Source organism: Pogoniulus pusillus, chromosome 17 (assembly GCF_015220805.1).
Source record: "Pogoniulus pusillus isolate bPogPus1 chromosome 17, bPogPus1.pri, whole genome shotgun sequence".
Classification (NCBI taxonomy): Eukaryota; Metazoa; Chordata; class Aves; order Piciformes; family Lybiidae; genus Pogoniulus; species Pogoniulus pusillus.
The window spans coordinates 2,728,848-2,756,825 of record NC_087280.1 but is presented as its reverse complement, the minus strand read 5'-3'; the positions used below and the strand labels follow the sequence as shown (position 1 = coordinate 2,756,825).

Sequence of the window (27,978 nt, the reverse complement as noted above, 5' to 3'; positions counted from 1 at the left end):
AGGCTGGAAGAGAGCTCCAAGCTCAGCCAGCCCAACCTAGCACCCAGCCCTGCCCAACCAACCAGACCATGGCACTAAGTGCCCCAGCCAGGCTTGGCTGCAACACCTCCAGCCACAGCCACTCCACCACCTCCCTGGGCAGCCCATTCCAGTGCCAATCACTCTCTCTGCCAGCAACTTCCTCCTCACAGCCAGCCCAGACCTGCCCTGCCACAGCTTCAGCCTGGGTCCCCTTCTTCTGCTGCTGGCTGCCTGGCAGCAGAGCCCAACCCCAGCTGGCTACAGCCTCCCTGCAGGCAGCTGCAGGCAGCAATCAGCTCTGCCCTGAGCCTCCTCTGCTGCAGGCTGCACCCCCCCAGCTCCCTCAGCCTCTCCTCACAGGGCTGTGCTCCAGGCCCCTCCCCAGCCTTGCTGCCCTTCTCCAAACACCTTCCAGCACCTCAGCAGCTCTCTGCAATGCAGGAGCCCAGAGCTGGACACAGCACTGCAGGGGTGGCCTGAGCAGTGCTGAGCACAGGGGCACAAGAACCTCCCTTGTCCTGCTGCCCACACTGCTCCTGAGCCAGCCCAGGATGCCATTGGCTCTGCTGCCCACCTGGGCACTGCTGCCTCCTCTGCAGCTCCTCTCTGCCAGCACTCCCAGCTCCCTCTCTGCCTGCCTGCTCTCAGCCCCTCTGGCCCCAGCCTCTAGTGCTGCTTGGGGTTGTTGTGGCCAAAGTGCACAACTCTGCCCTTGGCCTTGTTCAGTCTCATCCCCTTGGCCTCTGCCCACCCATGCAGCCTGGCCAGGTCCCTCTGCAGGGCTCTGCTACCCTCCAACAGCTCCACAGCTGCTCCTAGCTTGGTGTCATCTGCAAACTCACTGCTGCTGGACTCAATCCCCTGCTCCAGATCATCAATAAAGATGTTGAACAGGACTGTTCTCCCCTTGATGGATGAGGGCAGCCCAGTGTGAAGCACTGTGGTGGCAGCAAGGGACAGATGGGGTTGGGCTGAAAGGGGGACATAAAAGTTGATAGTTAAATCTTTCCATCTCTAATGCAGTTACAGTGGAAGCTGCACCCTAGAGACCACACTGAGCCTGGGAAGTGTTGTCTGAACCAGTGGAAGCTGCAGCAGAGATCACACTGAGCCTGGGAAGTGCTGTCTGAACCAGTGGAAGCTGCAGCAGAGACCACACTGAGCCTGGGAAGTGTTGTCCTAACCAGTGGAAGCTGCAGCAGAGACCACACTGAGCCTGGGAAGTGTTGTCTGAACCAGTGGAAGCTGCAGCAGAGACCACACTGAGCCTGGGAAGTGTTGTCTGAACCAGTGGAAGCTGCAGCAGAGACCACACTGAGCCTGGGAAGTGTTGTCTGAACCAGTGGAAGCTGCAGCAGAGACCACACTGAGCCTGGGAAGTGTTGTCTGAACCAGTGGAAGCTGCAGCAGAGACCACACTGAGCCTGGGAAGTGTTGTCCTAACCAGTAGAAGCTGCATCAGAGACCACACTGAGCCTGGGAAGTGTTGTCCTAACCAGTGGAAACTGCAGCAGAGACCACACTGAGCCTGGGAAGTGTTGTCTGAACCAGTGGAAGCTGCAGCAGAGACCACACTGAGCCTGGGAAGTGTTGTCTGAACCAGTGGAAGCTGCAGCAGAGACCACACTGAGCCTGGGAAGTGTTGTCTGAACCAGTGGAAGCTGCAGCAGAGACCACACTGAGCCTGGGAAGTGTTGTCTGAACCAGTGGAAGCTGCAGCAGAGACCACACTGAGCCTGGGAAGTGTTGTCTGAACCAGTGGAAGCTGCAGCAGAGACCACACTGAGCCTGGGAAGTGTTGTCTGAACCAGTGGAAGCTGCAGCAGAGACCACACTGAGCCTGGGAAGTGTTGTCCAAACCAACCCCCAAATTTATTTGTCAAGGCACACCAAAATAAACCCAAAACTCCTCCTTCAGGGTCTGCATTTTAAATAACTACAAAAAACCAGCAGAAGAACCATCCAGGGGGGCACAGCAGGGACAGCTTCCAGAGCAGGACTAAGGGACACACTGCTCACCCCAGCAGCTTGGGCACCCCCATGTACCCAGCAGTAGAGGGAGAAGCCCCCCACCTCCACCCCAGGACACACATGGGATGGGCAAAGACCCCTGATCCCATGGGAAATGTGATGGCTTGACCCCATGAACCAGCCAGATTCATCCTCACCAGCACTTTAGCCCCCAAAAGCATCAGACAGGGGTGGGGAGGCCTTCACCTGGCCAGCAGGTGTGTGTGTGTCCCCCCAAGCCCCTGCCCTTTGGCCACCTTGCAAACCTCCCCCCAGGTTAATCTGAGAACTGTCCCAGTTGGATGCTGCATTTAAGGCAAAAAAAAGTCCAGTGGGTACCACAGTGGTGCAAAGTGAGAACATCTTCTGCACAGCTCCAGAGCTGTCAATCCACCCAGGCTGAGAGCATCACCTCTGCTGCCCCAGGCCTGGGGCTCAGGCAGGTCCCATCCATCTTCCTGAAGCCTCCAGGGCTCTCTTGGGTGCTCCCAGGGACCTCGCTGAAGGGCTCTGTTGGGTGCTCTCAGGGACCTCGCTGAGCCCAGCACCTCTGGGCTTGGAAAGGGCACCTAAACCTGCCCAAGAAGGCAGCTGGAAGTGGTTGGCTTGGCTGTGGCCATGCTGGGAGGAGAATGCTTGAGCCTGGCTGCTCTCAGCTCCACGCAGGGATGGGCAGAGAAGAAGCTTTCACCCCACGCAAATAGGGTGGCAGAGACTCAGCCTCTCCCCAGCCTCAGGGCATCTCAAAGACGTGGCTGGCAAGGGAGGAAGGTGATGGGGCTTGAGGGTGACGAGGTGGGCAGCAGGTCTGTGCCCTCCACAGGGGACCCAGAGCTCATCCTCAGCTGGTTCAGGGCACAGGGGGGGTCCCAGCTGCCATCAATCGATATCTTGCTCGTTACCTGGGGGGGACACAAACCAAAACCACCTCCAATCAACCAACCCCTCCAAAGTAAAAACCAAAGGCCAACAACAAATTGGCAAAGCCTTCAGGAAAAGAAAGAAGCAGACAGAAAACTTCACAGGTCCCAAATGAATGAGGCTCCACCAGCTGCAGGCTCTCCTTGTCCTCGGGCACACCTAAGTGTGTTTTGCATCCTCCATCCTCCTGGCTAGGAGCATCCCACATGGGCCAAGCAAAAAACAAACCCCCCAGGAGATGTTGAAGCTTCTGGCTGGGAGAAAAGTGGTGGAAGAACACAGGTGGAGATGTTCTCACCCGTGGGGTGAAGCAAAGAGGTTGCAGCAGGGATGAGGGAGCCACAGAGGCTGTGCGAAGCCGAGCGCAGGCTGCGGCAGCTTGTGAGGGGGAGATAAGGGCTGGGGGAGGGGAAAAGGGGGGGGAAGAGAGGAAATTTGGAGGCAGTTGATGCTTCACTAAAGGTGTGAAGGGGAAGGGAAGGCTTTATAAAGCTAGGGGAGGGGGTGGGGGGTGGATGGCATGAGAGGAAAAGCAGGAGGGAGGGGGAAATGGGCAGCGATTTGCTGGCAGCAGAGGGCAAGGCTCTGCCTTTAATAAAGGTATAAATTAATAGATTGAGACCTTGGGAGGAGGAGGAGGAGGAGGAGGAGAGGGCAGGGAGGATAAGCTGACCAGGCAGGGAAAGGGTGATAGGCAGCCAACACTGGGGCTGTTGGCAGCAGTGAGCTGGGAGGTTGGGTGGAGATACCTCAAAGGCAGAAATAAGAGGTGGGACTCTGATTTTCCTGCATCTCTCAGAACCATAGCACCAGGCAGGGCTGGAAGGCAGCACAAGGAGCAGGCAGTGCCAACCCCTGCCATGCCCAGGGACACCCTACCCTAGAGCAGCCTGACCACAGCCTCAGCCAGCCTGGCCTCAAACACCTCCAGCCATGGGGCCTCAACCCCCTCCCTGGGCAACCCATTCCAGCCTCTCACCACTCTCCTGCTCAACAACTTCCTCCTCCCCTCCAGCCTCACTCTCCCCACCTCCACCTTTGCTCCATTCCCCCCACTCCTGACACTCCCTCACAGCCTCAAAAGTCCCTCCCCAGCTTTTTTGGAGCCCCCTTCAGACCCTGCAAGGCCACCAGAAGGTCCCCTGGGAGCCTCCTCTGCTCCAGCCTGCACAGCCCCAACTCTTTCAGGCTGTGCTCACAGCAGAGCTGCTGCAGCCTCTCAGCATCCTCCTGGCCCTGCTCTGGACACTCTCCAGCATCTCCACAGCCCTCTTGGCCCAGGGGCTCCAGAGCTGGATGCAGCACTCCAGGTGGGCTCTCAGCAGAGCAGAGCAGAGGGGCAGAATCCCCTCCCTGGCCCTGCTGGCCACACTGCTGCTGCTGCAGCCCAGCCTCTGCTTGGCTTTCTGGGCTGCAAGTGCTCACTGCTGGCTCCTGTGCAGCTTCTCCTCCAGCAGCACCCCCAAGTGCCTCTCCTCAGGGCTGCTCTCCAGCCTGGCACTGCCCAGCCTGGATTGCTGCTTGCCATTGCCTCCAGCCAGCTGCAGGACCTTGCCCTTGGCCTCCATCAGAAAGCTGCCACTGGCCTGTTGCTGGGGAGGGGTTCTGCATGGTGAGGACCAAGTTCACCTCTTCTGCAAGGGAGCCAGAGGCCTGGAGCAGGCTGCCCATGAGTGGCTGTGGAGTCTCCTTCTCTGGAGTGATACCAAACCCAGCTGGGCATTGTGATTCTGGGCAAGCTGCTGTGGCTGCCCCTGCTTTAGCAGGGGGGGTTGGACTGGATGATCTCCAGAGGTCCCTTCCAATCCTTCCCCAAGGCTGGGATTCTGTGTAATTGCTCTAAGCAAACAGCTGGCAAGACTCAAAAACACCCCAAGTTCCTCCCAAATGACCTGGGGTGGTGGCAGGAAGGTTTTTCCCAGCCCCAGGGTGCCCAAGAAAAGGAAGGATAAGAGCAGAAATCCATCAGAGCTGTCACCTGCATCACTCTGGTGGCCAGAGCAAGCACAGGCCAAACTGAAGTGGAAATGGGTGCTGGGAAAGAACTGAACTGGGAAAATCTGACTGAAAATTAGGTGGGAGGAAGAGGAAAAGAAAACTATGTTGAAAACTAGGGGAGAGAAAGGCCCAAGAAAACTCAAGTGATGGATGATGGAGATGCAACAGAAGCTTTACACCTAGATCTGAGCACAGCTACACAGATTCAGAGTGGGTTGGGTTGGAAGGGACCCTCAAGATTGGTTTTCCTTGTGGTCTGTGCACCAGGACACAACCAACCATAGAGCCATGGAATGTGTGGGAAGGGAGCTTCAAGATCATCCAGGTCCAACTTCCATCCCCTGCTGTGGGCAGGGACATCTCCCACCAGCCCAGGTGGCTCACAGATTCAGAGTGGGTTGGGTTGGAAGGGACCCTCAAGATTGGTTTTCCTTGTGGTCTGTGCAGCAGGACACAACCAACCATAGAGCCATGGAATGTGTGGGAAGGGAGCTCCAAGATCATCCAGGTCCAACCTCCATCCCCTGCAATGGGCAGGGACATCTCCCACCAGCCCAGGTGGCTCACAGATTCAGAGTGGGTTGGGTTGGGTTGGAAGGGACCCTTGAGATTGGTTTTCCTTGTGGTCTGTGCAGCAGGACACAACCAACCATAGAGCCATGGAATGTGTGGGAAGGGAGCTTCAAGATCATCCAGGTCCAACCTCCATCCCCTGCAGTGGGCAGGGACACCTCCCACCAGCCCAGGTAGCTCAAGGTCTCATCCAAGCTGTCTTTGAACACCTCCAGGCAGGGGGCATCCACAAACACCTCCTTGGGCAACTTGTGCCAGTGCCTTCCCACCCTCACTGCAAAGAATCTCTTCCTCCTCTCCAGTCTCAATCTGCCCTTGTCAAGCTTCATCTCCAGCATGCCTCAGAAGCAGCCTTGCTCCTGAGGCAGCTGCTGGGCTGCACTCACCATCGTTGTCCTCCAGGTTCTTCAGAGGCTGCAGAGCTGTGAAAAGCAAAACAGCTCTGAGTCAGACCCCACCCCTCTGGGATGAGGCTTGCAAGGAAATGCATCCCCACAGTATACAGCCCCACGGTGGGAAACCCACTCCAAACCCTCCACCCAGCCACTTCCATCACAAACCAACTCCCAGGTCCTAAATCCTACCCCCTCAGACATACACACAGCTCATTCCTGTGCCAGCAGTCACTGGGGTTGTGATTAACCCTTTGGATGACAGCAGAGCACCACCAGTGCTATCCAGCAGCAGGTTGGGTCAGGGAGCTGCCAGCCAGAGGGGTGCATTGAAGAGTGAGGGAGCACAGTGAAGGGTGCAAAGCATTCCAGGGCACATCCTTGTGTCAGGCACAGTGGCAAGAGGAGGCTCTATGAGGTGCTCACATCACAGAATGGGGTGGTTTGGAAGGGATCTTAAAGGTCATCCAGTTCCAACCCAAAATGGGTTGGAAGGGATCTTAAAGGTTATCCAGTTCCAACCTAAAATGGGTTGGAAGGGATCTTAAAGGTTATCCAGTTCCAACCTAAAATGGGTTGGAAGAGATCTTAAAGGTCATCCAGTTCCAACCTAAAATGGGTTGGAAAGGATCTTAGGGATCATCCAGTTCCAATGTAAAATGGGTTGGAAGGGATCTTAGAGATCACCTAGTTCCAACCCAAAATGGGTTGGAAGTGATCTCAAAGCTCATCCAGTTCCAACCCAAAATGGGTCAAGTTGGAAGGGATCTTAAAGGTCATCCAGTTCCAACCCAAAATGGGTTTGAAAGGATCTTAAAGATCATCCAGTTCCAACCTAAAATGGGTTTGAAGGGATCTTAAAGATCATCCAGTTCCAACCTAAAATGGGTTGGGTTGGAAGGGATCTTAAAGATCATCCAGGTCCAACCTAAAATGGGTTGGAAGGGACCTTAAAGATCATCCAGTTCCAACCTAAAATAGTTTGGATTGGAAGGGATCTTAAAGATCATACAGGTCCAACCTAAAATAGGTTGGGTTGGAAGGGATCTTAAAGGTCATCCAGCTCCAACCTAAAATGGGTTGGAAGGGACCTTAATATCATCCAGTTCCAACCCAAAATGGATTGGGTTGGAAGGGATCTTAAAGCTCATCCAGTTCCAACCCAAACTGGGTCAGGTTGGAAGGGATCTTAAAGGTCACCCAGTTCCAACCCCCCTGGCATGGGCAGGGAAAGCTTTCCCCAGAGCAGGTTGCTCATGGCACCATCCAGCCTGGCCCTGAACACCCCTCTGGGGAGGGGGCATCCAAACCACCCCTAGGTCGTGGATAATAAGCAAGCATCATGCACCCACCTGTCTTGGGCTCTTCCCCCTCCTCCTCCTGCTCCTCTGTCCCTGCAAAAGAGCATGTGAGGCACCTGCCAGCCTGCAGCCCAGTGCCCACCCTGAAAGCCACCTGCCCAGGGCAGCCAAGCTGAGCTGACTGACAGACTCATAGAATGCTTTAGCTTGGAAGGGACCCCAAAGATCATCCAGTTCCAACCCCCCTGCCATGAGCAGAGACACCTTCCACCAGCCCAAGTTGCTCAAGGCCTCATCCAACCTGGCATTGGACACCTCCAGGGAGGGGACATCCACAACCACCTCCCTGGGCAACCTGTGCCAGTGTCTCCCCATCCTCACTGTCAAGAGTTCCTTCCCCATCTCTACTCTCAATCTCCCTTTTCCCAGCTCAAAGCCATTGGCCCTCATCCTGTCACTCCCAGCCCTTGTCAAAAGTCCTTCCCCAGCTCTCCTGTGGCCCCCTTCAGGTACTGGAAGGTTGCTCTAAGGTCTCCCTGAAGCCTTCTCCAGGTTGAACAGCCTCAACTCTTCCTGCCCAATTCCCCTTGGTCCACCACACAACCCAGGATCTGCGTGGATGGAGCCACTGGGGATGCTCAGGGAGGAGACAACAAGTACCCACCTGCACCCAGCAGCCCACAGGGCTGTGCCAGGCTGGCACAGCTCCTGCAAGCAGAGCAGCCAGAGCCAGAGCTGCAAGCCAGGCAGACCTCCCTATTTATAGCACAGCCACCATCTGGAGTGGCACTGGGAGAGTGGCTTAGCAGGCAGAGCACAGCTCCCCCAGGACACCCCAGTGCCACCAGGAGATGAGCACCCTCCTGCAACACCCACCAGGCTGCCACTCTGCCTTGGAGCCTGCAGGACCTTTGGAACCTTCCACCAGGCTCTTCCTGGCCAGAAAGACCAGTAAAAAAATGATAACAACCTCCCAAAATCACTGCTCCTGCCTCTCGTGACTCTGCCAGGCTGGTGGTTGGCAGAGCCCCCAGCAGAAGGTCATCTGCAAGGGTGTGCAGCCCTCAGTTGTGCAACACCACGGGTTGGGAGCTGTCTCCTGATGCTCAAGGACTGAGGTCACAGCCTGGCCTGGGGCCATGGCTGAGTGTCAACTGTGCTGCAGATCCCTTGGACGAGCAGAAAATGCTCTTAGGCTAGACAAAGGGAGGGGAAAAAAGACACCAAAGATCTCTTTGGCTTTTAGATGGACACCTGGGAAAGTGCCATTCCAGCCTGGAATCTGCTGGGGTGAGGGGGGGGGGAAATCCTCTTATCCCTGCTCTGGCTGGGGACATCTGTCAGCCAACCACTCTAGTGGCTTTGTGATGGACAGGGAGGGGGAGGAGGAGGAGGAGGAGGAGAAGGAGGAGGAGGAGGAGGAGGAGGAGGAGGAGGAGGAGGAGGAGGAGGAGGAGGAGGAGGAGGAGGAGGAGGAGGAGGGGGGAGGGAGAAGAGGAGGAGAGGGAGAAGAGGAGGAGAGGGAGGAGAGGAGGAGAAGGTGAGGAGGAGAGGAGGAGAAGGAGAAAGAGGAGAGAGAGGAGGAGAGGGAGAAGGGGAGAGAGAGAGGAGGAGAGGGAGAGAGAGAGAGGAGGAGAGGGAGAAGAGGAGGAGAGGGAGGAGAGGAGGAGAGGGAGGAGAGGAGGAGAGGGAGGAGAAGAGGAGAGGAGGAGAGGAGGAGAGGGAGAAGAGGAGGAGAGGGAGGAGAGGGAGGAGAGGAGGAGAGGAGGAGAGGAGGAGAGGGAGGAGAGGGAGGAGAGGAGGAGAGGGAGAAGAGGAGGAGAGGGAGGAGAGGAGGAGAGGGAGAAGAGGAGGAAAGGGAGAAGAGGAGGAGGAGGAGGAGGAGGAGAAGGAGAAGGAGGAGGAGAAGGAGGATGAGGAAAAGGAGGAGAGGAGGAGGAGAAGAGGAGGAGGAGGAGGAGAAGAGGAGGAGAAGGAGGGGAAGAGGAGGAGGAGGAGGAGGAGGAGGAGGAGAAGAGGAGGAGGAGAAGGAAGAGAAGAGGAGGAGGTGGGGGGGGAAACAGCAGCCCTGAGGAAAGAAGCTGCAGGTCCTGGCAGGGAAAAAGCTTCAGCAGAGCCAAGGCAGGCAGGCAGCAGGAGAAAACAAGCAGGGCCAGAGGGAACAGCAAAGCTGCTGCAGCCATTTTCAGAGCACAGCAGCACTCTTAAGGCAACAAAGCACAATCCCCACCCCCACCCCCCCCCAGTCCTACTTTTCTTGGGCAAGTAACTCTCCAGAGTCTTCATGCAAACAAAAACCCTCACCCAACCATCCTCCCAAGCAGCAGAAGGAGGCAGAAAGCAAGAGCAGGAAGCAGCTCTCAGCAGTTGGCACTTTGCCAGGGTGGCAAGAGCCAGAGGCAGCTTCGTGGAGGTGAGCAGAGAGTCCTAAAGTCATTCTGGTTGGGAAAGACCTTGAAGATCATCCAGCCCAACGATGCTCTCCCTCTGCCAAGGCTGGTGTTAAACCCCAGCTCTCAGCAGCACAGCTCTGAAACATCTGCCCAGGGATGAGGATTTAACCATCACAGGCTCACAGGATGGTAGGGGTTGGAAGGGACCCAAGGAGAGCATCCAGTCCAATCCCACTGCCAGAGCAGGGCAATGCTACCTAACACAGATCACAGAGGAGAACATCCAGACAGGGCTGGAAAGGCTCCACACAAGGAGACTCCACAACCTCTCTGGGCAGCCTGTGCCAGGGCTCTGGGACCCTTCCAGGCAAGAAGTTCCCCCTTGTACTGAGCTGGAACCTCCTGTGCTGCAGCTTCCATCCACTGCTGCTTGTCCTGTCCCAGGGAGCAGTGAGCAGAGCCTGTGCCCCCCTCCTGACCCCCAGCCCTCAGAGAGTTATAACCATTGATTAAATCTCCTCTCAGTCTTCTCTGCTCCAGACTAAGCAGCCCCAGGGCCCTCAGCCTCTCCTCATCAGGCAGTGCTCTCCAGTCCCCCTCATCATCCTCCCAGCCCTCTGCTGGACCCTCTCCAGCAGATCCCTGTCCCTCTGCAACTGGGGAGCCCCAAACTGAAGGCAGTGCTCAAGATGAGGTCTCAGCAGGGCAGAGCAGAGGGGCAGGAGAACCTCCCTTGCTCTGCTGGCCACACTCTGCTGAATGCCCCCCAGGACCCCATTGGCCTCTTGGCCCCCAGGGCACATTGCTGTGCCAGGGATGCTCTCCCCCAGCACTCCCAGCTCCCTCTCCTTGGGGCTGCTCTCCAGCAGTCACCTCCCAGCCTGTCCTGATGCAGTTTGTTCTCGCTCCCCAGGTGCAGGACTCTGCACTTGTCCCTGTTGGACCTCATTTGGCTCCTCTGTGCCCAGCTCCTCAGTCTGCTTGATGATGCCACCCCAGAAGCCTGGCCCCAAGAGCTGCACGCCTCCGACTCCACCCTGCACTGCTGACCACAACCCTCTCAGCTCCCTCCTTCAGCCAGTTCTACACCCACCCCCCACCCCCCCCATGCCTTGTGGAAGGGGCAGCCAAGCCTTTACCTGCGTTTTCCTCCTCCTCCTCGGCGCTCTGGCGGATTTTCTTCTGGCAGACGTAGAGGAAGACTACCAAGAGGACCACGACGCACACCGCCAGCGCCACCGTCAGCCAGAGAGCCGCCGTGGGGAAGGCCAGGGGTTGGCCTGGCCAATGGAGCAAAGAGAAGCATCACCACGATCAGCATCACTGCCCAGCTCAGCTCTGCCCAGCAGGAGGAACCAGCAGCGCCACCCACAGCCCCTGGTGGAGGGAGGCGATGGAGCGAGGGGTGGCTCTGGCTGGCAAACCCATGGGGTCTCTAGCTCTGGCCTCCAGCTGCAGGGCTGCATCTGGCCTGGGGAAGCTGCAGGTGGAGTCAATCCCTCAAGGATAGAATCATAGAGTCGAGCAGGTTGGAAGAGAGCTCCAAGCTCAGCCAGCCCAACCTAGCACCCAGCCCTGGCCAGTCATAGACTCAAGCAGGCTGGAAGAGAGCTCCAAGCTCAGCCAGCCCAACCTAGCACCCAGCCCTGGCCAGTCATAGACTCAAGCAGGCTGGAAGAGAGCTCCAAGCTCAGCCAGCCCAACCTAGCACCCAGCCCTGCCCAACCAACCAGACCATGGCACTAAGTGCCCCAGCCAGGCTTGGCTGCAACACCTCCAGCCACAGCCACTCCACCACCTCCCTGGGCAGCCCATTCCAATGCCAATCACTCTCTCTGCCAACAACTTCCTCCTCACATCCAGCCCAGACTTCTCCCAGCACAACTTGAGACTGTGTCCCCTTGTTCTATTGCTGGTTGTCTGGGAGAAGAGACTAACCCCCACCTGGCTACAACCTCCCTTCAGGTAGTTGTAGACAGCAATGAGGTCAGCCCTGAGTAGATTCCACAGAATGGGTTGGGTTGGAAGGCACCTTCAAGATCATCCACATCCAACCCACCCTGTCATGGGCAGGGACACTTCCCACTAGCCCAGGATGCTCAAGGCCTGATCCAACCTTGGCATTCAACACCTCCAGGGCAGCTCAAGGCTGCAGTGTGGTGAGGTTTTGTCATCTCTCTTGATTGACTTTGCCCAGGTAACCTTGGTTGTCAAAACATCAAGTGGGGAGGAGATGATGCCCTTGGCTGTGTTTTAGAGCATGGGCTGGCTGGTGCTGGATGTGCCAAGGTGCCCACTACGGCCTCATTATTCTGGCCCTGTGCTCAGCACTGCTCAGGTCACCCCTGCAGTGCTGTGTCCAGTGCTGGGCTCCTCCATTGCAGAGAGCTGCTGAGGTGCTGGAAGGTGTTTGGAGAAGGGCAGCAAGGCTGGGGAGGGGCCTGGAGCACAGCCCTGTGAGGAGAGGCTGAGGGAGCTGGGGGGGTGCAGCCTGCAGCAGAGGAGGCTCAGGGCAGAGCTCATTGCTGCCTGCAGCTGCCTGCAGGGAGGCTGTAGCCAGCTGGGGTTGGGCTCTGCTGCCAGGCAGGCAGCAGCAGAAGAAGGGGACCCAGGCTGAAGCTGTGCCAGGGCAGGTCTGGGCTGGCTGTGAGGAGGAAGTTGTTGGCAGAGAGAGTGATTGGCACTGGAATGGGCTGCCCAGGGAGGTGGTGGAGTGGCTGTGGCTGGAGGTGTTGCAGCCAAGCCTGGCTGGGGCACTTAGTGCCATGGTCTGGTTGGTTGGGCAGGGCTGGGTGCTAGGTTGGGCTGGCTGAGCTTGGAGCTCTCTTCCCACCTGCTTGATTCTATGATTCCAGAAGCTCCCCAGGCAACCTGTCCCAGTATCTCCCCACCCTCACTGTGAACTCTCTTAACCTTCAAACAGTTCAAGCAGCAGCTGAGCCTTCACTTGCCAAGAGGCTCAAGAGAAGCATTAGTTGATGCTGCACCCATTCCTTTTCCCCTCTCACCTCATGCCACATGGCACTTAGTGCCATGGTCTAGTTGATTGGATAGGGCAGGGTGCTAGGTTGGACTGGATGATCTTGGAGGTCTCTTCCAACCTGGTTGATTCTATGATTCTATGGCCAGGAAGGATGGAGACATCTTCCCCCCAGGTTCTGGATGGCCTGGCAGGAAGCAGCAGGGCTTGGGGGGCACCCAGAGTGTTGGGAACCAATTTTTTTCCCCAGAATATTGCCCCTTCTTCAGATAAAGCCTTGCCCCAAAGGCTGCCCCACCACAGGCAACCCCCCCAAGGCCAACCATTCACTCATGCACCTGGAAAAGCCACCCCTCTGTCCCCATGCAGCAGCACCAGCAGCCACACAAGTTTTCCTGCATGAAAATGGTGCAGCCAGCCAGAAAAAGTTCATGTTCCACCAGGGACCCACTTCCCCAAGCCATCAAGTGCCATAGCAAGGGCAATTAAACACTAATGAATGCCAATAGGGAGCACAGGAGGTTCTAAAGAGCTCCAGGAGGGCAGCAGTTGAAGCTTGGAGCAAAGCACTGAGGCTGAACATGCTTCCTGAGCTGGAATCTGAAAGGGGGGGGGGGGGGGATTGGTGCAGCTGGGATGATGAACCCTAAATCAAGAGCACCCCATGTGCCATGTGCTAAGGAGAAGACAGACAACTGCTGCCTCTGCCCTGGGTTGGCTCCCTGTGGAGGTGGTTGAACAGGGATGGGGCAGTTAACAAACCTGGAGCCTAAGAACTAGACACCAGTGCTAGGTGGGGTGTTGGTGTGGGATGGCAGGAGAGGCCAGCACAGCCCCAGGCCACCCATGTAGGACCACGAGGAGAGAGGCAGAGCAGACATTGGGTAGCAACTCCAAGGGTGGCTTTGGGCCACAGTAGGGATGCCAGAGTCACCACGGTCACCTTCTTCAGCTAGAGCCCATCCCTGTCTTCCCCCACTTTTAGCCCTCACTGGCTCACCTGTGATGGTGACAGAAGCTTTGGTCTCCTGCTGCAGCACTGGGTTGTGCACCAAGCAGGAGTAGGTGCTGCCAGGCTCCACCAGCACCTGGAGGACACTGTTTACTTCAAAGAGACCTTCCTCGTTGGCCACCTGGGATGTGGTGATGTTTTCTGTGATGTTGCTGCCTTGGCTGTCCTGCCAGAGGATGTTGGCCTCAGGGTAGCCACGGGAAGCATGGCAAGTCACTGAAGCCAGGTCTCCTGGCTTCAAGTCCTTGTGGGGCTCCAGGTTGACAGTGGGCTTCGAGTAGGGAGCTGCAAGGGAGAGGACAGACAGCCTGACACAGCGAAGAAGACCAAAAGGATGAGGATCTGGAGCAACACAGTGAGGTTAGGCAAACCCCAGGCTAATGAGACAAACCAGCTGAAGCCTCGTGGGCACACTTACAGGTGGCTCCTCAGCTGAGAGCCTCTGCACCACCACAGGGCAAGGACCACATCTCCCCCACCACCACCCAAGCAACGTTTGGGGGAGTATCACAGTGTCACAGTGTCACCAAGGTTGGAAGAGACCTCACAGAGCATCAAGTGCAACCCTTTAGCACAGAGCTCAAGGCCAGACCATGGCACCAAGTGCCACGTCCAGTCCTGCCTTGAACAGCTCCAGGGACGGCGACTCCACCACCTCCCCGGGCAGCCCATTCCAGTGCCCAATGACTCTCTCAGGGAAGAACTTTCTCCTCACCTCCAGCCTAAATCTCCCCTGGCACAGCCTGAGGCTGTGTCCTCTCCTTCTGGTGCTGGCCACCTGAGAGAAGAGAGCAACCTCCTCCTGGCCACAACCTCCCCTCAGGTAGTTGCAGACAGCAATAAGGTCTGCCCTGAGCCTCCTCTTCTCCAGGCTAACCAATCCCAGCTCCCTCAGCCTCTCCTCGTAGGGCTGTGCTCAAGGCCTCTCCCCAGCCTCGTTGCCCTTCTCTGGACATGCTCAAGCATCTCAATGTCCCTCCTAAACTGGGGGGCCCAGAACTGAACACAGCACTCAAGGTGAGGTCTAACCAGTGCAGAGTACAGGGGCAGAATGACCTCCCTGCTCCTGCTGGCCACACCATTGCTGATGCAGGCCAGGATGCCACTGGCTCTCTTGGCCACCTGGGCACACTGCTGGCTCATGTTCAGGCGGGTATCAATCAGCACCCCCAGATCCCTCCCTGTTTGGCTGCTCTCAGCCACTCTGACCCCAGCCTGTATCTCTGCATGGGGTTGCTGTGGCCAAAGTGCAGCACCCTGCACTTGGAGCTGTTGAACACCATCCCCTTGGCCTCTGCCCATCTGTCCAGGCAGTGCAAGGTCCTGCTGCAGAGCCCTTCTGCCCTCCAACCCAGCCACATCTGTCCCCAGCTTGGTGTCATCTGCACACTTGCTGATGCCTGACTCCATGCCCTCATCCAGATCATCTATGCAGATGTTAAAGAGGATGGGGCCCAGCACTGATCCCTGAGGGACACCACTGGTGCCAGCTGCCAGCTGGATGTGGCACCATTCACCACCACTCTCTGGGCTCAGCCCTCCAGCCAGTTCCTAACCCAGCACAGAGTGTTGCCATCCAAGCCATGGGCTGACAGCTTAGCCAGCAGTTTGCTGTGGGGGACAGTGTCCAAGGCTTTGCTGAAGTCCAGACAGAGCACATCCACAGCCCTCCCCCCATCCACCCAGCGGGAGGCGCCGCTGGTCGCTCTCGGACACAGACCTGACTTCACAGGGGCACCACAACCCCTCAGAGGAACAGAGAAGACCAGAGAACCCTCCTCCCTGGGCAGAGACACGGGTGGGCACCCCACAGCCCACCTCTCCACCTCTCACCTGCCACTTGCAAGGCGACAGCGGCGCTGCTGTAGTCCCGGACGCGGACGAAGCAGGTGAAGGTGCCCTCGTCGGAGATCTCCACCCGCCGCAGCAGCAGGGAGACGTTGCCCTGGGCCAGCTGGTCGTAGAAGAGGGTGGTACGGTTGGCATAGCCTTTGCTCTGGTCTGCCAGCTGGTCCTGGCCACCAGAGAACCTGTGCACCGAGCGCTGGGTGTCCGTCAGATGCCAGATGAGAGTCAGGTCGTTGAGGCTGAAGTTGGCGTCGGGGGAGAAGGAGCAGTGCAGGGTGGCATCGTGGCCAAAAAGACCAACCACGGGCTCCTCTGGGACCTGCAGGTCCATGGCACCTGTGGGAGGGGGGGAAGGGCAGAAGCAGGTGGTGATGGGACCCTGCTGAAGCACCTCTTTAGGAGCAGGGGTTGATCTGTTGGATGGTAGCAGAGCCCTGCAGAGGGACCTGGCCAGGCTGCATGGGTGGGCAGAGGCCAAGGGGATGAGACTGAACAAGGCCAAGGGCAAGGTTGTGCACTTTGGCCACAACAACCCCAAGCAGCACTAGAGGCTGGGGCCAGAGGGGCTGAGAGCAGGCAGGCAGAGAGGGAGCTGGGGGTGCTGGCAGAGAGGAGCTGCAGAGGAGGCAGCAGTGCCCAGGTGGGCAGCAGAGCCAATGGCATCCTGGGCTGGCTCAGGAGCAGTGTGGGCAGCAGGACAAGGGAGGTTCTTGTGCCCCTGTGCTCAGCACTGCTCAGGCCACCCCTGCAGTGCTGTGTCCAGTTCTGGGCTCCTGCATTACAGAGAGCTGCTGAGGTGCTGGAAGGTGTTTGGAGAAGGGCAGCAAGGCTGGGGAGGGGCCTGGAGCACAGCCCTGTGAGGAGAGGCTGAGGGAGCTGGGGGGGTGCAGCCTGCAGCAGAGGAGGCTCAGGGCAGAGCTCATTGCTGCCTGCAGCTGCCTGCAGGGAGGCTGTAGCCAGCTGGGGTTGGGCTCTGCTGCCAGGCAGCCAGCAGCAGAAGAAGGGGACCCAGGCTGAAGCTGTGGCAGGGCAGGTCTGGGCTGGCTGTGAGGAGGAAGTTCCTGGCAGAGAGAGTGATTGGCACTGGAATGGGCTGCCCAGGGAGGTGGTGGAGTGGCTGTGGCTGGAGGTGTTGCAGCCAAGCCTGGCTGGGGCACTTAGTGCCATGGTCTGGTTGGTTGGGCAGGGCTGGGTGCTAGGTTGGGCTGGCTGAGCCTGGAGCTCTCTGCCAACCTGCCTGACTCTATGATTCATGATTCTCTTCAGCAGCACAGCAACCAAGCAAGCTGAAAGGATGCCCATGGGGGGACCTATGGGCAGGCAGCATCTCAAGACCCTCCCTAGAACCCTTCCCTAGCTATGCCCACCCTGCTGGCAGTGAAACTGTCCCACATCCAGTGCAGAAATCATGGGGCACTGCTGCCTTCTGCTGCCAGCTGTGGCCGTGGACACCCAAACTTGCACCTCTCAGGGCCAGGCAGCTCCACTCCTGTCCACCAGGACAGAGGGTCGGTGGATGGCAGCAGACGAAGGACTGCGTCCCCAGGAGGAGCCAGCTCTGGGCAGCACCACGACCAGGCTGGTAGGCACTAGATGGCACCAGTGCTTCAGTGTGATGCCAACCAGCTTGCCACTGCACCACGCCAACTTCACCCCGGTGCCAGGGGACGATGCCAACCACGGCGCCGAGCCGCGGCGGGATGCCAGCCCTGCCCATTGCGTCAGGGAGCGATGCCAACCGTGCCAGGGCTGATGGAGTCTCCGTGCCCAGAGCTGAACCTGGGGTGCTTGTTGGCAGTAAGCAGACCCTCAAAGCAGACCCAGGGCACCGTCAGGGTTTGCTTCCATTCCACCCCCACCAATCTCCCCTCAAACCGAGGACCTGCTTCATATTCTGATGCCAGCACCACTGCAGAGCTGGCACCCACAGCAAGTATCTCCCTGGGGATGAGGGCAGCAAGGAGACAGCAGAATGACAGAACTGTTTTGGTTGGGAAAGCCCTCAGGAGATCATCAAGTCCAACCATTCCCTCACTCTGCCAAGGCTGGCCCTTGGCACCACACCTCCAGGGATGGGGATTCAGCCACCTCCCTGGGCAGCCTGTGCCAGGGTTTGAGAAGCCTGCCAGGGAAGAAGTTTCTTCTAATGTCCAACCTAAATCTCTCCTGGGGTGCAACTTGAGGCCATTTCCTCTTGTCCTATCACTTGTTACATGGCAGAAGAGACCAACACCTATCTGGCTCCAACCTCCTTCCAGGGAGCTGCAGACAGCATTAAAGTCACTCCTCAGCCTCCTTTACTCCAGACTGAAGGACCTCAGTCCCCTCAGCTGCTCCTCATCAGCCCTGATCTCCAGACCCTTCTTTGTTGCCTTTCTCTGGATCTCTTCCAGCACTTCAGTGTCCTTCTCAGAGTCAGGGCCCCAAAACTGAACCCAGTATTCAAGGTGTGGCCTCCCCAGTGCTGAGCATAGGGGGACAAAGTGATTGCCACACTATTGCTGATCCAAGCCTGGCTGCTGTTGGCCTTCTTGGCCACCTTGGCTCATGTCCATCCAGCAGTCCACCAACACCTCCAGATCTTCCTCTGCTGGGCAGTTTCCAGCCACCCTTCCCTAAGCCTGGAGCATTCATGGGGTGGTTGTGACCATCAGATTTGAAGCAAGAGCAGAAGGACAAGGAGCTGCAGGAAGGAGCTGGATGGAGGAGAGCTGCCAGGAGCTGCAGACGGGCAGACAAGCAGGAGAAGAGCTCTTGGGCAGCCTGCCTGGCTCCTGGCAGGCTCGAGAGCTTCATGTCTGCCTCCAGCTAATAATAAATGGGAACAGTCCCCAGCCTGGCCACAACTGCTGCTGGCTGCTGAGCTCCCCAAAAGGATCCAGTCTTGACAGCTCTCCCAGGTTGAGGTGCTGCAGTCTGGGCTGGGGTAGGAACTGCAGCGCAATGGGGACACACCCAAAGAAGTTCAATATCTTTGTTGATGCTCTGGAGCAGGGGATTGAGTCCAGCAGCAGGCAGTTTGCAGATGGCACCAAGCTAGGAGCAGGTGTGGAGCTGCTGTGACAGGACAAGGGGTGATGGTTTGACCTGAAAGAGGGAGATTCAGACTGCAGAGAAGGAAGAAACTGTTTACACTGAGGGTTGGCCAGACAAGTGGTGGATGCCCCTTTCCTGGAACCATTCAGGGTCAGGTTGTTTGGTGCTCTGAGCAACCTGCTCTAGATGCAGATGCCTGTTCAATATCTTTGTTGATGATCTGGAGCAGGGGATTGAGTCCAGCAGCAGTCAGTTTGCAGATGGCACCAAGCCAGGAGCAGCTGTGGAGCTGTTGGAGGGGAGCAGAGCCCTGCAGAGGGACCTGGCCAGGCTGCATGGGTGGGCAGAGGCCAAAGGGATGAGACTGAACAAGGCCAAGGGCAGGGTTGTGCACTTTGGCCACAACAACCCCAAGCAGCACTAGAGGCTGGGGCCAGAAGGGCTGAGAGCAGGCAGGCAGAGAGGGAGCTGGGGGTGCTGGCAGAGAGGAGCTGCAGAGGAGGCAGCAGTGCCCAGGTGGGCAGCAGAGCCAATGGCATCCTGGGCTGGCTCAGGAGCAGTGTGGGCAGCAGGACAAGGGAGGTTCTTGTGCCCCTGTGCTCAGCACTGCTCAGGCCACCCCTGCAGTGCTGTGTCCAGTTCTGGGCTCCTGCATTGCAGAGAGATGCTGAGGTGCTTTTCCTTTGCATTTGCTGCATCCCAACCCAATTAAGCTCACTGTTTTCAAGACTATTAGAGAAGAAACAAATACCCAAGTGCAATGCTGATAATTTGATGAACTGAACTCTTGTGGGTTGTGCTCAGCACTCAGGCTCTAGAGAAAAAATCTTATGAGGAGCAACTGAGGGAGCTGGGGATGGTTAGTTTGAGAAAGAGGATGGTGAAAGGAGACCTCATTGCTGAAGCCCTACGAGGAGAGGCTGAGGGAGCTGGGATTGGTTAGCCTGGAGAAGAGGAGGCTCAGGGCAGACCTTATTGCTGTCTGCAACTACCTGAGGGGTGGTTGTGGCCAGGAGGAGGTTGCTCTCTTCTCTCAGGTGGCCAGCACCAGAACAAGAGGACACAGCCTCAGGCTGTGCCAGGGGAGATTTAGGCTGGAGGTGAGGAGAAAGTTCTTCCCTGAGAGAGTCATTGGCCACTGGAATGGGCTGCCCGGGGAGGTGGTGGAGTCGCCGTCCCTGGAGCTGTTCAAGGCAGGACTGGACGTGGCACTTGGTGCCATGGTCTGGCCTTGAGCTCTGTGGTAAAGGGTTGGACTTGATGATCTGTGAGGTCTCTTCCAACCCTGATGATACTGTGATACTGTGATACCCAAAGGGGCATTGTGGACAGGCTGGAGCTGGTCTCTTCCACAGGTAATTGGAGACAGAACAAGCAGGAATGGCCTCAAGCTGAGGCTGGGTAGGTTTAGATTGGACATTAGGGAAAAGCTTTTCACAGAGAGAGAGTGGTCAGGGACTGGAACGAGCTGCCCAGGGAGGTGGTGGAATCAACCACCCTAGAAGTGTTTCAGAGTCATTTGGATGTGGTCTAAGGGGAATCTGGTAGAGTAGGGTTACAGGTTAGACTTCGTGATCCTGAGGGTCTTTTCCAACCTGGATGATTCTATGTGATTGTGTGTGCTGGAACATGTCCAGAGAAGGGCAAGGAAGGCTGGGGAGGGGCCTGGAGCACAGCCCTGTGAGGAGAGGCTGAGGGAACTGGGGGGGTGCAGCCTGCAGCAGAGGAGGCTCAGGGCAGAGCTCATTGCTGCCTGCAGCTGCCTGCAGGGAGGCTGTAGCCAGCTGGGGTTGGGCTCTGCTGCCAGGCAGCCAGCAGCAGCAGAAGGGGACCCAGTCTCAAGTTGTGCCAGGGAATGTCTAGGCTGGATGTTGTTAGGAAGTTGTTGTCAGAGAGAGTGATTGGCATTGGAATGGGCTGCCCAGGGAGGTGGTGGAGTGGCCGTGGCTGGAGGTGTTGCAGCCAAGCCTGGCTGGGGCACTTAGTGCCATGGTCTGGTTGGTTGGGCAGGGCTGGGTGCTAGGTTGGGCTGGATGAGCTTGGAGCTCTCTGCCAACCTGCTTGATTCTATGACTGGCCAGGGCTGGGTACTAGGTTGGACTGGCTGAGCTTGGAGCTCTCTTCCAACCTGCTTGATTCTATGACTGGCCAGGGCTGGGTGCTAGGTTGGGCTGTCTGAGCTTGGAGCTCTCTTCCAGCCTGGCTGATTCTAGGATTCTAAGTTGCAGAGCTTCAGGATTCCCCTTGCCAGGGCTTTGCCACAGCAGCTGCAGCAGGCTCCTGCTGAGGGGGGCTCATGTGCCACAGAAGCCACCACACTCATCACATTGGTTGGGTTGGAATGGACCTTCAAGATCATCTACTTCCAAGCCCTGCCATGGGCAGGGACACTTCCCCCTAGCCTGGGTTGCTCAAGTTCTCATCCAACCTGCACCTTCAGGGCGCATCTACAACTTCCCTGGGCAACCTGTTCCAGTGTCTCCCCACCCTCTCTGTGAGGAATTCCTTCCTCACCTCCAGTCTCCATCTCCCCTCTCCCAGCTCAAAGCCATTGTCCCTCACCCTGTCACCACAAGCCCTTGTCAAAAGTCCCTCCCCAGCTCTCCTGTAGCCCCCTTCAGGTACTGGAAGGCTGCTCTAAGGCCTCCCTGGAGCCTTCTCCAGGCTGAACAGCTCCAACTCTCACACTGGGTGATGTCCTGAGCAGCTGCAGGCCCATGAAACCAGGAAAACCACAGGGAATTGTGATCCATGCACCTTTGATGGGAGGAACATAGCATTCAGAACATACCCAAACACTCAGAGGCTCACAGATGTCAGGGGTTGGAAGGGACCCAAGGAGATCATTGAGTCCAACCTCCCCCTGCCAGAGCAGGGCCACACAATCCAGCTCAGGGCACACAGGAACACATCCAGACAGGCCTGGGAAGGCTCCACACAAGGACACTCCACAACCTCTCTGGGCAGCCTGTGCCAGGGCTCTGGGACCCTTCCAGGCAAGAAGTTCCCCCTTGTGTTGAGGCAGAACCTCTTTTGCTGCAATTTTACACCCATTGCTCCTTGTCCTCTTCACAGGCAGCACTCAGACCCTGCCAAGCCAAATCCCCACCCAGCTCTGCTCACCTGCCAGGCTGAGCACCAGCATCCCCAGGGCAAGCAGGGAGCTGAGCATCCTCGACGTGGGCGATGCCCGGGTAAGGAAGCAGAAGCAAGCACGGCCCTGGGTGTCCTCAGGAGGAGTCTCCTCTGTCTTGCAGCAAGTGCTGGGGGGAAAAGGGAAGAGAACACTAAGACGGAGCTGGGAAGGAGGGGCAGAGAGGAGGGAGGGGCAGAGAGGAGGGAGGGCAGGGGTCCAGCACCCCTCCCCCAAGCCTCAGGAGCACCCACCCTGTTGCAAAACGCAGCCAAGGGCCATCGGGGACCTGCTGGCCCCGGAGGCAGCTCTTGCGCTGGAGGCGCTGGCCGGTGTCCGGGGGAGCCACGTGTGCCTCTTCCCTCCTCGCTGCATCTCCTCCCCTTTTGTTTCTGCCTTTCCCCGCAGTCTTGGGCTGTTACATCCCTGCCTTCCAAGAGGAGGTGTCCCAAACGGCTTTAAAAAACCCCCTCCAAAACAACCAACGAGAAGTGGGTCGCAGATTCCCAGCTCCACGGCTGGGAAGCTCATCCCCGCGAAGCAGCAGCAAAGCCTCCAGCAGGAGGTTGCTTCCTCACCATCACCACCACCATCCCCTCAAAAAAAATAAACACTGGGAATAAATCCAGAGGTTCCTGGATGCGAGGGCAAGCTGCCCGGCACCTCTGGCCACCGTGGATGCCAAGAGCTAGCCAAGAGCTTGCCAGCTGCGTTCCTCCCTGGGAGCAGAAAGGAGCCGCAGGCAGCCCCGTCCCAGCGCCTCGCCGCTCCGCCCGGAGCCCTCCAGGCGCGGTGGAGTTTTCAGCGCGTTCATTTGTTGGCATTAATCACAGTGTCACAGTGTCACAGTGTCACCAAGGTTGGAAGAGACCTCACAGATCATCAAGTCCAACCCTTTAGCACAGAGCTCAAGGCCAGACCATGGCACCAAGTGCCACGTCCAGTCCTGCCTTGAACAGCTCCAGGGACGGCGACTCCACCACCTCCCCGGGCAGCCCATTCCAGTGTCCAATGACTCTCTCAGGGAAGAACTTTCTCCTCACCTCCAGCCTAAATCTCCCCTGGCACAGCCTGAGGCTGTGTCCTCTCCTTCTGGTGCTGGCCACCTGAGAGAAGAGAGCAACCTCCTCCTGGCCACAACCTCCCCTCAGGTAGTTGCAGACAGCAATAAGGTCTGCCCTGAGCCTCCTCTTCTCCAGGCTAACCAATCCCAGCTCCCTCAGCCTCTCCTCGTAGGGCTGTGCTCAAGGCCTCTCCCCAGCCTCGTTGCCCTTCTCTGGACACACTCAAGCATCTCAATGTCCCTCCTAAACTGGGGGGCCCAGAACTGAACACAGCACTCAAGGTGTGGTCTAACCAGTGCAGAGTACAGGGGCAGAATGACCTCCCTGCTCCTGCTGGCCACACCATTCCTGATGCAGGCCAGGATGCCACTGGCTCTCTTGGCCACCTGGGCACACTGCTGGCACCAGAACAAGAGGACACAGCCTCAAGCTGTGCCAGGGGAGGTTTAGGCTGGAGGTGAGGAGAAAGTTCTTCCCTGAGAGAGTCATTGGACACTGGAATGGGCTGCCCGGGGAGGTGGTGGAGTCGCCGTCCCTGGAGCTGTTCAAGGCAGGACTGGACGTGGCACTTGGTGCCATGGTCTGGCCTTGAGCTCTGTGCTAAAGGGTTGGACTTGATGATCTGTGAGGTCTCTTCCAACCCTGATAATACTGTGATACTGTGATACCTCCCTGCTCCTGCTGGCCACACCATTCCTGATGCAGGCCAGGATGCCACTGGCTCTCTTGGCCACCTGGGCACACTGCTGGCTCATGTTCAGGTGGGTATCAATCAGCACCCCCAGATCCCTCTCTGTCTGCTCTCAGCCACTCTGACCCCAGCCTGTATCTCTGCATGGGGTTGCTGTGGCCAAAGTGCAGCACCCTGCACTTGGAGCTATTGAACACCATCCCCTTGGCCTCTGCCCATCTGTGCAGGCAGTCAAGGTCCTGCTGCAGAGCCCTTCTGCCCTCCAACCCAGCCACATCTGCCCCCAGCTTGGTGTCATTGGCTCTCACAGCAGCAGCAGGAACAGCTTGGGCCATCGGCACCTTCCTTCTTAAACCTCTTTCCAGAGGGGAAGTGGCAGCCCCAAAGCTCTGCTCAGCTCCCCCGGGGCGGGGGGTGTGGAACTGAGGCGTGGCTCTGCAGCAAGAGCTCTGCAAGAGCATCTCTGTCTCTTGCGAACCTTCTCCTGAGGATCTTTCAGGGGAAACAAATCACTCGGCAGGGGTTTTGTTTGGTGGGTTTGCTATCTTAAACCACATCCCAACCTCCCTGCCTCTTCCCGAGGCAGCCCCGTGCCAAAGGCTGGGCAGCTAGCAAAGGAAGCTGTGGTGGGAGAGGGCACCGGGGCAAGGGAATCTGTGACTCATCTCCCTCCTCACGCTGGCCCCAGGAGCTCTTTCCTTTTCCTGGTGCTGCTAAAACAACTCTCCTAGAAGCCTCCTGACCGGAGTGCTGCCAGATCGTCTCTGAGGTGTCAACAGGAAGGGGATTCCCCACATCCCCAAGCCTCCCTCTCTGCAGTCTGGAGTCTTTTGGGGTGCCTGTCACCTTTTCGTGGCTCAGCTTCCCCATTCCTGGGGTGTAAGCCCGAGGGTGGGCTGGGTCCTTCACCTAAGCTTTCATAGAATCACAGAACTGGTTGGAAAGGACCTCTAAGGTCACCCAAGTGGCATCATCGTGGCCATCAAACCACGTCCCCAAGTGCCACGGTTGCAGGTTTCTTCAGCACCTCCAGGGATGGGGACTCCACCACCTCCCTGGGCAGCCTCTTCCAATCCCTGACCACCCTTGCAGCAAAGAAATTCTTCTTCATCTCCAACCTAAACGTCCCCTGGCACAACTTTAGGCTGTTTCATTGCAAATTGGGCTTTAACAATACCCCCACCCCCCAAAAAACCCCTTTGGAAGAGGCACATACACAGCCAGCTGCTGTCTAACAACACCCAGATTCTCAGCTGCCAAATTATCCCCCCATAAGATGGGTGGAGGTGCCAAGAACACATCTGCTGGACCAGGGAGGTGTCCTCACACACCAATCTGAGTCAGTCCCAGTTTTGGGGGTGCCTGTGCTGAGTCCCATGCTCTGATCCACATTATCCCCCCATAAGATGGGTGGAGGTGCCAAGAACACATCTGCTGGTCCAGGGAGATGTCCTCACACACCAACCTGAGTCAGTCCCAGTTTTGGGGGTGTCTGTGCTGAGTCCCATGCTCTGATCCAAATTATCCCCCCATAAGATGGGTGGAGGTGCCAAGAACACATCTGCTGGTCCAGGGAGATGTCCTCACACACCAACCTGAGTCAGTCCCAGTTTTTGGGGGTGCCTGTGCTGAGTCCCATGCTCTGATCCAAATTATCCCCCAATAAGATGGGTGGAGGTGCCAAGAACACATCTGCTGGTCCAGGGAGATGTCTTCACACACCAACCTGAGTCAGTCCCAGTTTTTGGGGGGGCCTGTGCTGAGTCCCATGCTCTGATCCACATTATCCCCCCATAAGATGGGTGGAGGTGCCAAGAACACTCCTCACACACCAACCTGAGTCAGTCCCAGTTTTTGGGGGTGCCTGTGCTGAGTCCCATGCTCTGATGCCAAATTATCCCCCCATAAGATGGGTGGAGGTGCCAAGAACACATCTGCTGGACCAGGGAGATGTCCTCACACACCAACCTGAGTCAGTCCCAGTTTTGGGGGTGCCTGTGCTGAGTCCCATGCTCTGATCCACATTATCCCCCTATAAGATGGGTGGAGGTGCCAAGAACACATCTGCTGAACCAGGGAGGTGTCCTCACACACCAACCTGAGTCAGTCCCAGTTTTGGGGGTGCCTGTGCTGAGTCCCATGCTCTGATCCAAATTGTCCCCCCATAAGATGGGTGGAGGTGCCAAGAACACATCTGCTGGACCAGGGAGATGTCCTCACACACCAAACTGAGTCAGTCCCAGTTTTGGGGGTGCCTGTGATGAGTCCCATGCTCTGATGCCAAATTATCCCCCCATAAGATGGGTGGAGGTGCCAAGAACACATCTGCTGGTCCAGGGAGATGTCCTCACACACCAACCTGAGTCAGTCCCAGTTTTGGGGGTGCCTGTGATGAGTCCCATGCTCAGATGCCAAATTATCCCCTCATAAGATGGGTGGAGGTGCCAAGAACACATCTGCTGGTCCAGGGAGATGTCTTCACACACCAACCTGAGTCAGTCCCAGTTTTGGGGGTGCCTGTACTGAGTCCCATGCTGAGATGCCAAATTGTCCCCCCATAAGATGGGTGGAGGTGCCAAGAACACATCTGCTGGTCCAGGGAGATGTCCTCACACACCAACCTGAGTCAGTCCCAGTTTTTGGGAGTGCCTGTGCTGAGTCCCATGCTCTGATCCACATTATCCCCCCCAAAAGATGGGTGGAGGTGCCAAGAACACATCTGCTGGTCCAGGGAGGTGTCCTCACACACCAACCTGAGTCAGTCCCAGTTTTTGGGGGTGCCTGTGCTGAGTCCCATGCTCAGATGCCAAATTATCCCCCCCATAAGATGGGTGGAGGTGCCAAGAACACATCTGCTGGACCAGGGAGGTGTCCTCACACATCAATCTAGGTCAGTCCCAGTTTTGGGGGTGCCTGTGCTGAGTCCCATGCTCAGATGCCAAATTATCCCCCCATAAGATGGGTGGAGGTGCCAAGAACACATCTGCTGGTCCAGGGAGATGTCCTCACACACCAACCTGAGTCACTCCCAGTTTTTGGGGGTGCCTGTGCTGAGTCCCATGCTCTGATCCACATTATCCCCCCATAAGATGGGTGGAGGTGCCAAGAACACTCCTCACACACCAACCTGAGTCAGTCCCAGTTTTGGGGGTGCCTGTGCTGAGTCCCATGCTCAGATGCCAAATTATCCCCCCATAAGATGAGTGGAGGTGCCAAGAACACATCTGCTGCTCCAGGGAGATGTCCTCACACACCAACCTGAGTCAGCCCCAGTTTTGGGGGTGCCTGTGCTGAGTCCCATGCTCTGATCCAAATTAACCCCCCCATAAGATGGGTGGAGGTGCCAAGAACACATCTGCTGCTCCAGGGAGATGTCCTCACACACCAACCTGAGTCACTCCCAGTTTTGGGGGGAGCCTGTGCTGAGTCCCATGCTCTGATCCAAATTATCCCCCCATAAGATGGGTGGAGGTGCCAGGAACACATCTGCTGGACCAGGGAGGTGTACTCACACATGAGTCTAGGTCAGTCCCAGTTTTGGGGGTGCCTGTGCTGAGTCCCCTGCTCTGCTCCTCTCCTCTCCTACCCAAAGTTTGTGCCAAGGAAGAGCCCAGCTCTGTTCTGGACTATTTTTAGCCCTCACTCAAATTCTTGGTTGGCACAGCAGAAGGTCCCTGGTGGCAAGAGAGGACCCTGAGGGGGGGACATGACCTGCAAAAGGAGGTGGGGGTGCAAGCCCCAAATCTCAGGTAGGGATTACCGGGGGGAAGGAGGGGGGAGGGGACGACACACAGACGATATTTGACGATGGAAAGGAAGGGGTTGGGTTATCCTTGTGCCCACCCGAGCGAAAGAGGGGCACAATCGCTGCCTCTTGGAGCTGGAGCTTACCCCACGCCTGGGGTGGGGTCTAGCTCCATCCATCCGATCGGACGGATCCCGAGCATCCGGCGGTGCCGCTTCGCCTGCATCCCAACGGGACCCGCGGCAAGAGGAGGGGACCCCCAAACCCCCACACCCAAGTCCTCCTCGGGCACCCAGCGCTGCAGAGCACAGCTTAGGGCTGGGGGCACCGAAGGAAGCAGCCTCATTCATTCCGCCCTCCCGAAACAACGCCCGGGCTGCCAGGGCCGTGCCGCGGGAGGGCAAACGGGAGCGCCGCCGCCTCCTCCTCCTCCTCCTCCTCCTCCTCCCGGGACGGCTCCCACCGAGTCACCCCACTCCCCGCCACGTCCCCAGCGCCCGGCCGAGCCGGGTCGAGCCGAAGAGGTCCGAGCCGAGCCGAAGAGGGCCGAGCCGAGCGGACCGCGGGCACTTACCGGGAAGGCGGCGCAGAACGGAGCGGCCGGTCCCGGGGCGGCGGCCCCGGCCCCGATTGGCTGCAGCCGCTTCCTGCTGGGGTCCCGCCGGAGGCGGAGGAGGAGGAGGAGAGAAGGAGAGAGAGGAGGAGGAGGAGGAGGAGTCGGGGCCGAGGTGGAGGCCGATGCTCAGCTGGGGTCGGGCTGAATGGCGTCGGGCAGCGAGGTGCAAGCAGACAGCGGCTTGGGGCACACAGAGGTGGGGGATTGGGGTGCATGGAGGCAGGGATTTGGGGTACACAGAGGT

General features: G+C 57.7%; 1 protein-coding gene across 2 annotated transcripts; it reads right to left on the bottom strand.

Moving 5' to 3' along the window:
* Positions 1-1,869: 1,869 nt before the first annotated feature.
* Positions 1,870-27,775, bottom strand: CD276 (CD276 molecule). 2 transcript variants are annotated; one of them, XR_010305312.1, is made up of 9 exons: positions 27,693-27,775; positions 21,609-21,748; positions 15,435-15,785; positions 13,590-13,886; positions 10,749-10,889; positions 7,268-7,309; positions 5,910-5,945; positions 2,563-2,933; positions 1,870-2,527 (listed from the first exon to the last, which is right to left on the bottom strand). XR_010305312.1 is itself a non-coding variant. In XM_064157236.1 (8 exons), the coding sequence occupies exons 2-8, from the start codon at positions 21,655-21,657 to the stop codon at positions 2,911-2,913; spliced, it is 939 nt and encodes a 312-aa protein (XP_064013306.1). In that variant the 5' UTR covers positions 21,658-21,748; positions 27,693-27,775; the 3' UTR covers positions 1,870-2,910. The 2 variants fall into 2 exon arrangements, 1 of the variants encoding a protein (XP_064013306.1); XM_064157236.1 differs by having other exon boundaries at positions 1,870-2,933.
* Between the last annotated feature and the right edge of the window lie 203 nt (positions 27,776-27,978).

What these genes read in the sequence shown, in the direction of transcription:
- CD276 (XM_064157236.1), bottom strand. Translation starts at nt 21,657, where the DNA reads ATGCTCAGCTCCCTGCTTGCCCTGGGGATGCTGGTGCTCAGCCTGGCA. An exon ending in GGAGGAGGAGGAAAACGCAG is followed by an intron (nt 7,310 to 10,748) that starts GTAAAGGCTTGG and finishes GCTCTTTTGCAG; the next exon opens with GGACAGAGGAGCAGGAGGAG. An exon ending in GAACCTGGAGGACAACGATG is followed by an intron (nt 2,934 to 5,909) that starts GTGAGTGCAGCC and finishes TGTCCCCCCCAG; the next exon opens with GTAACGAGCAAGATATCGAT.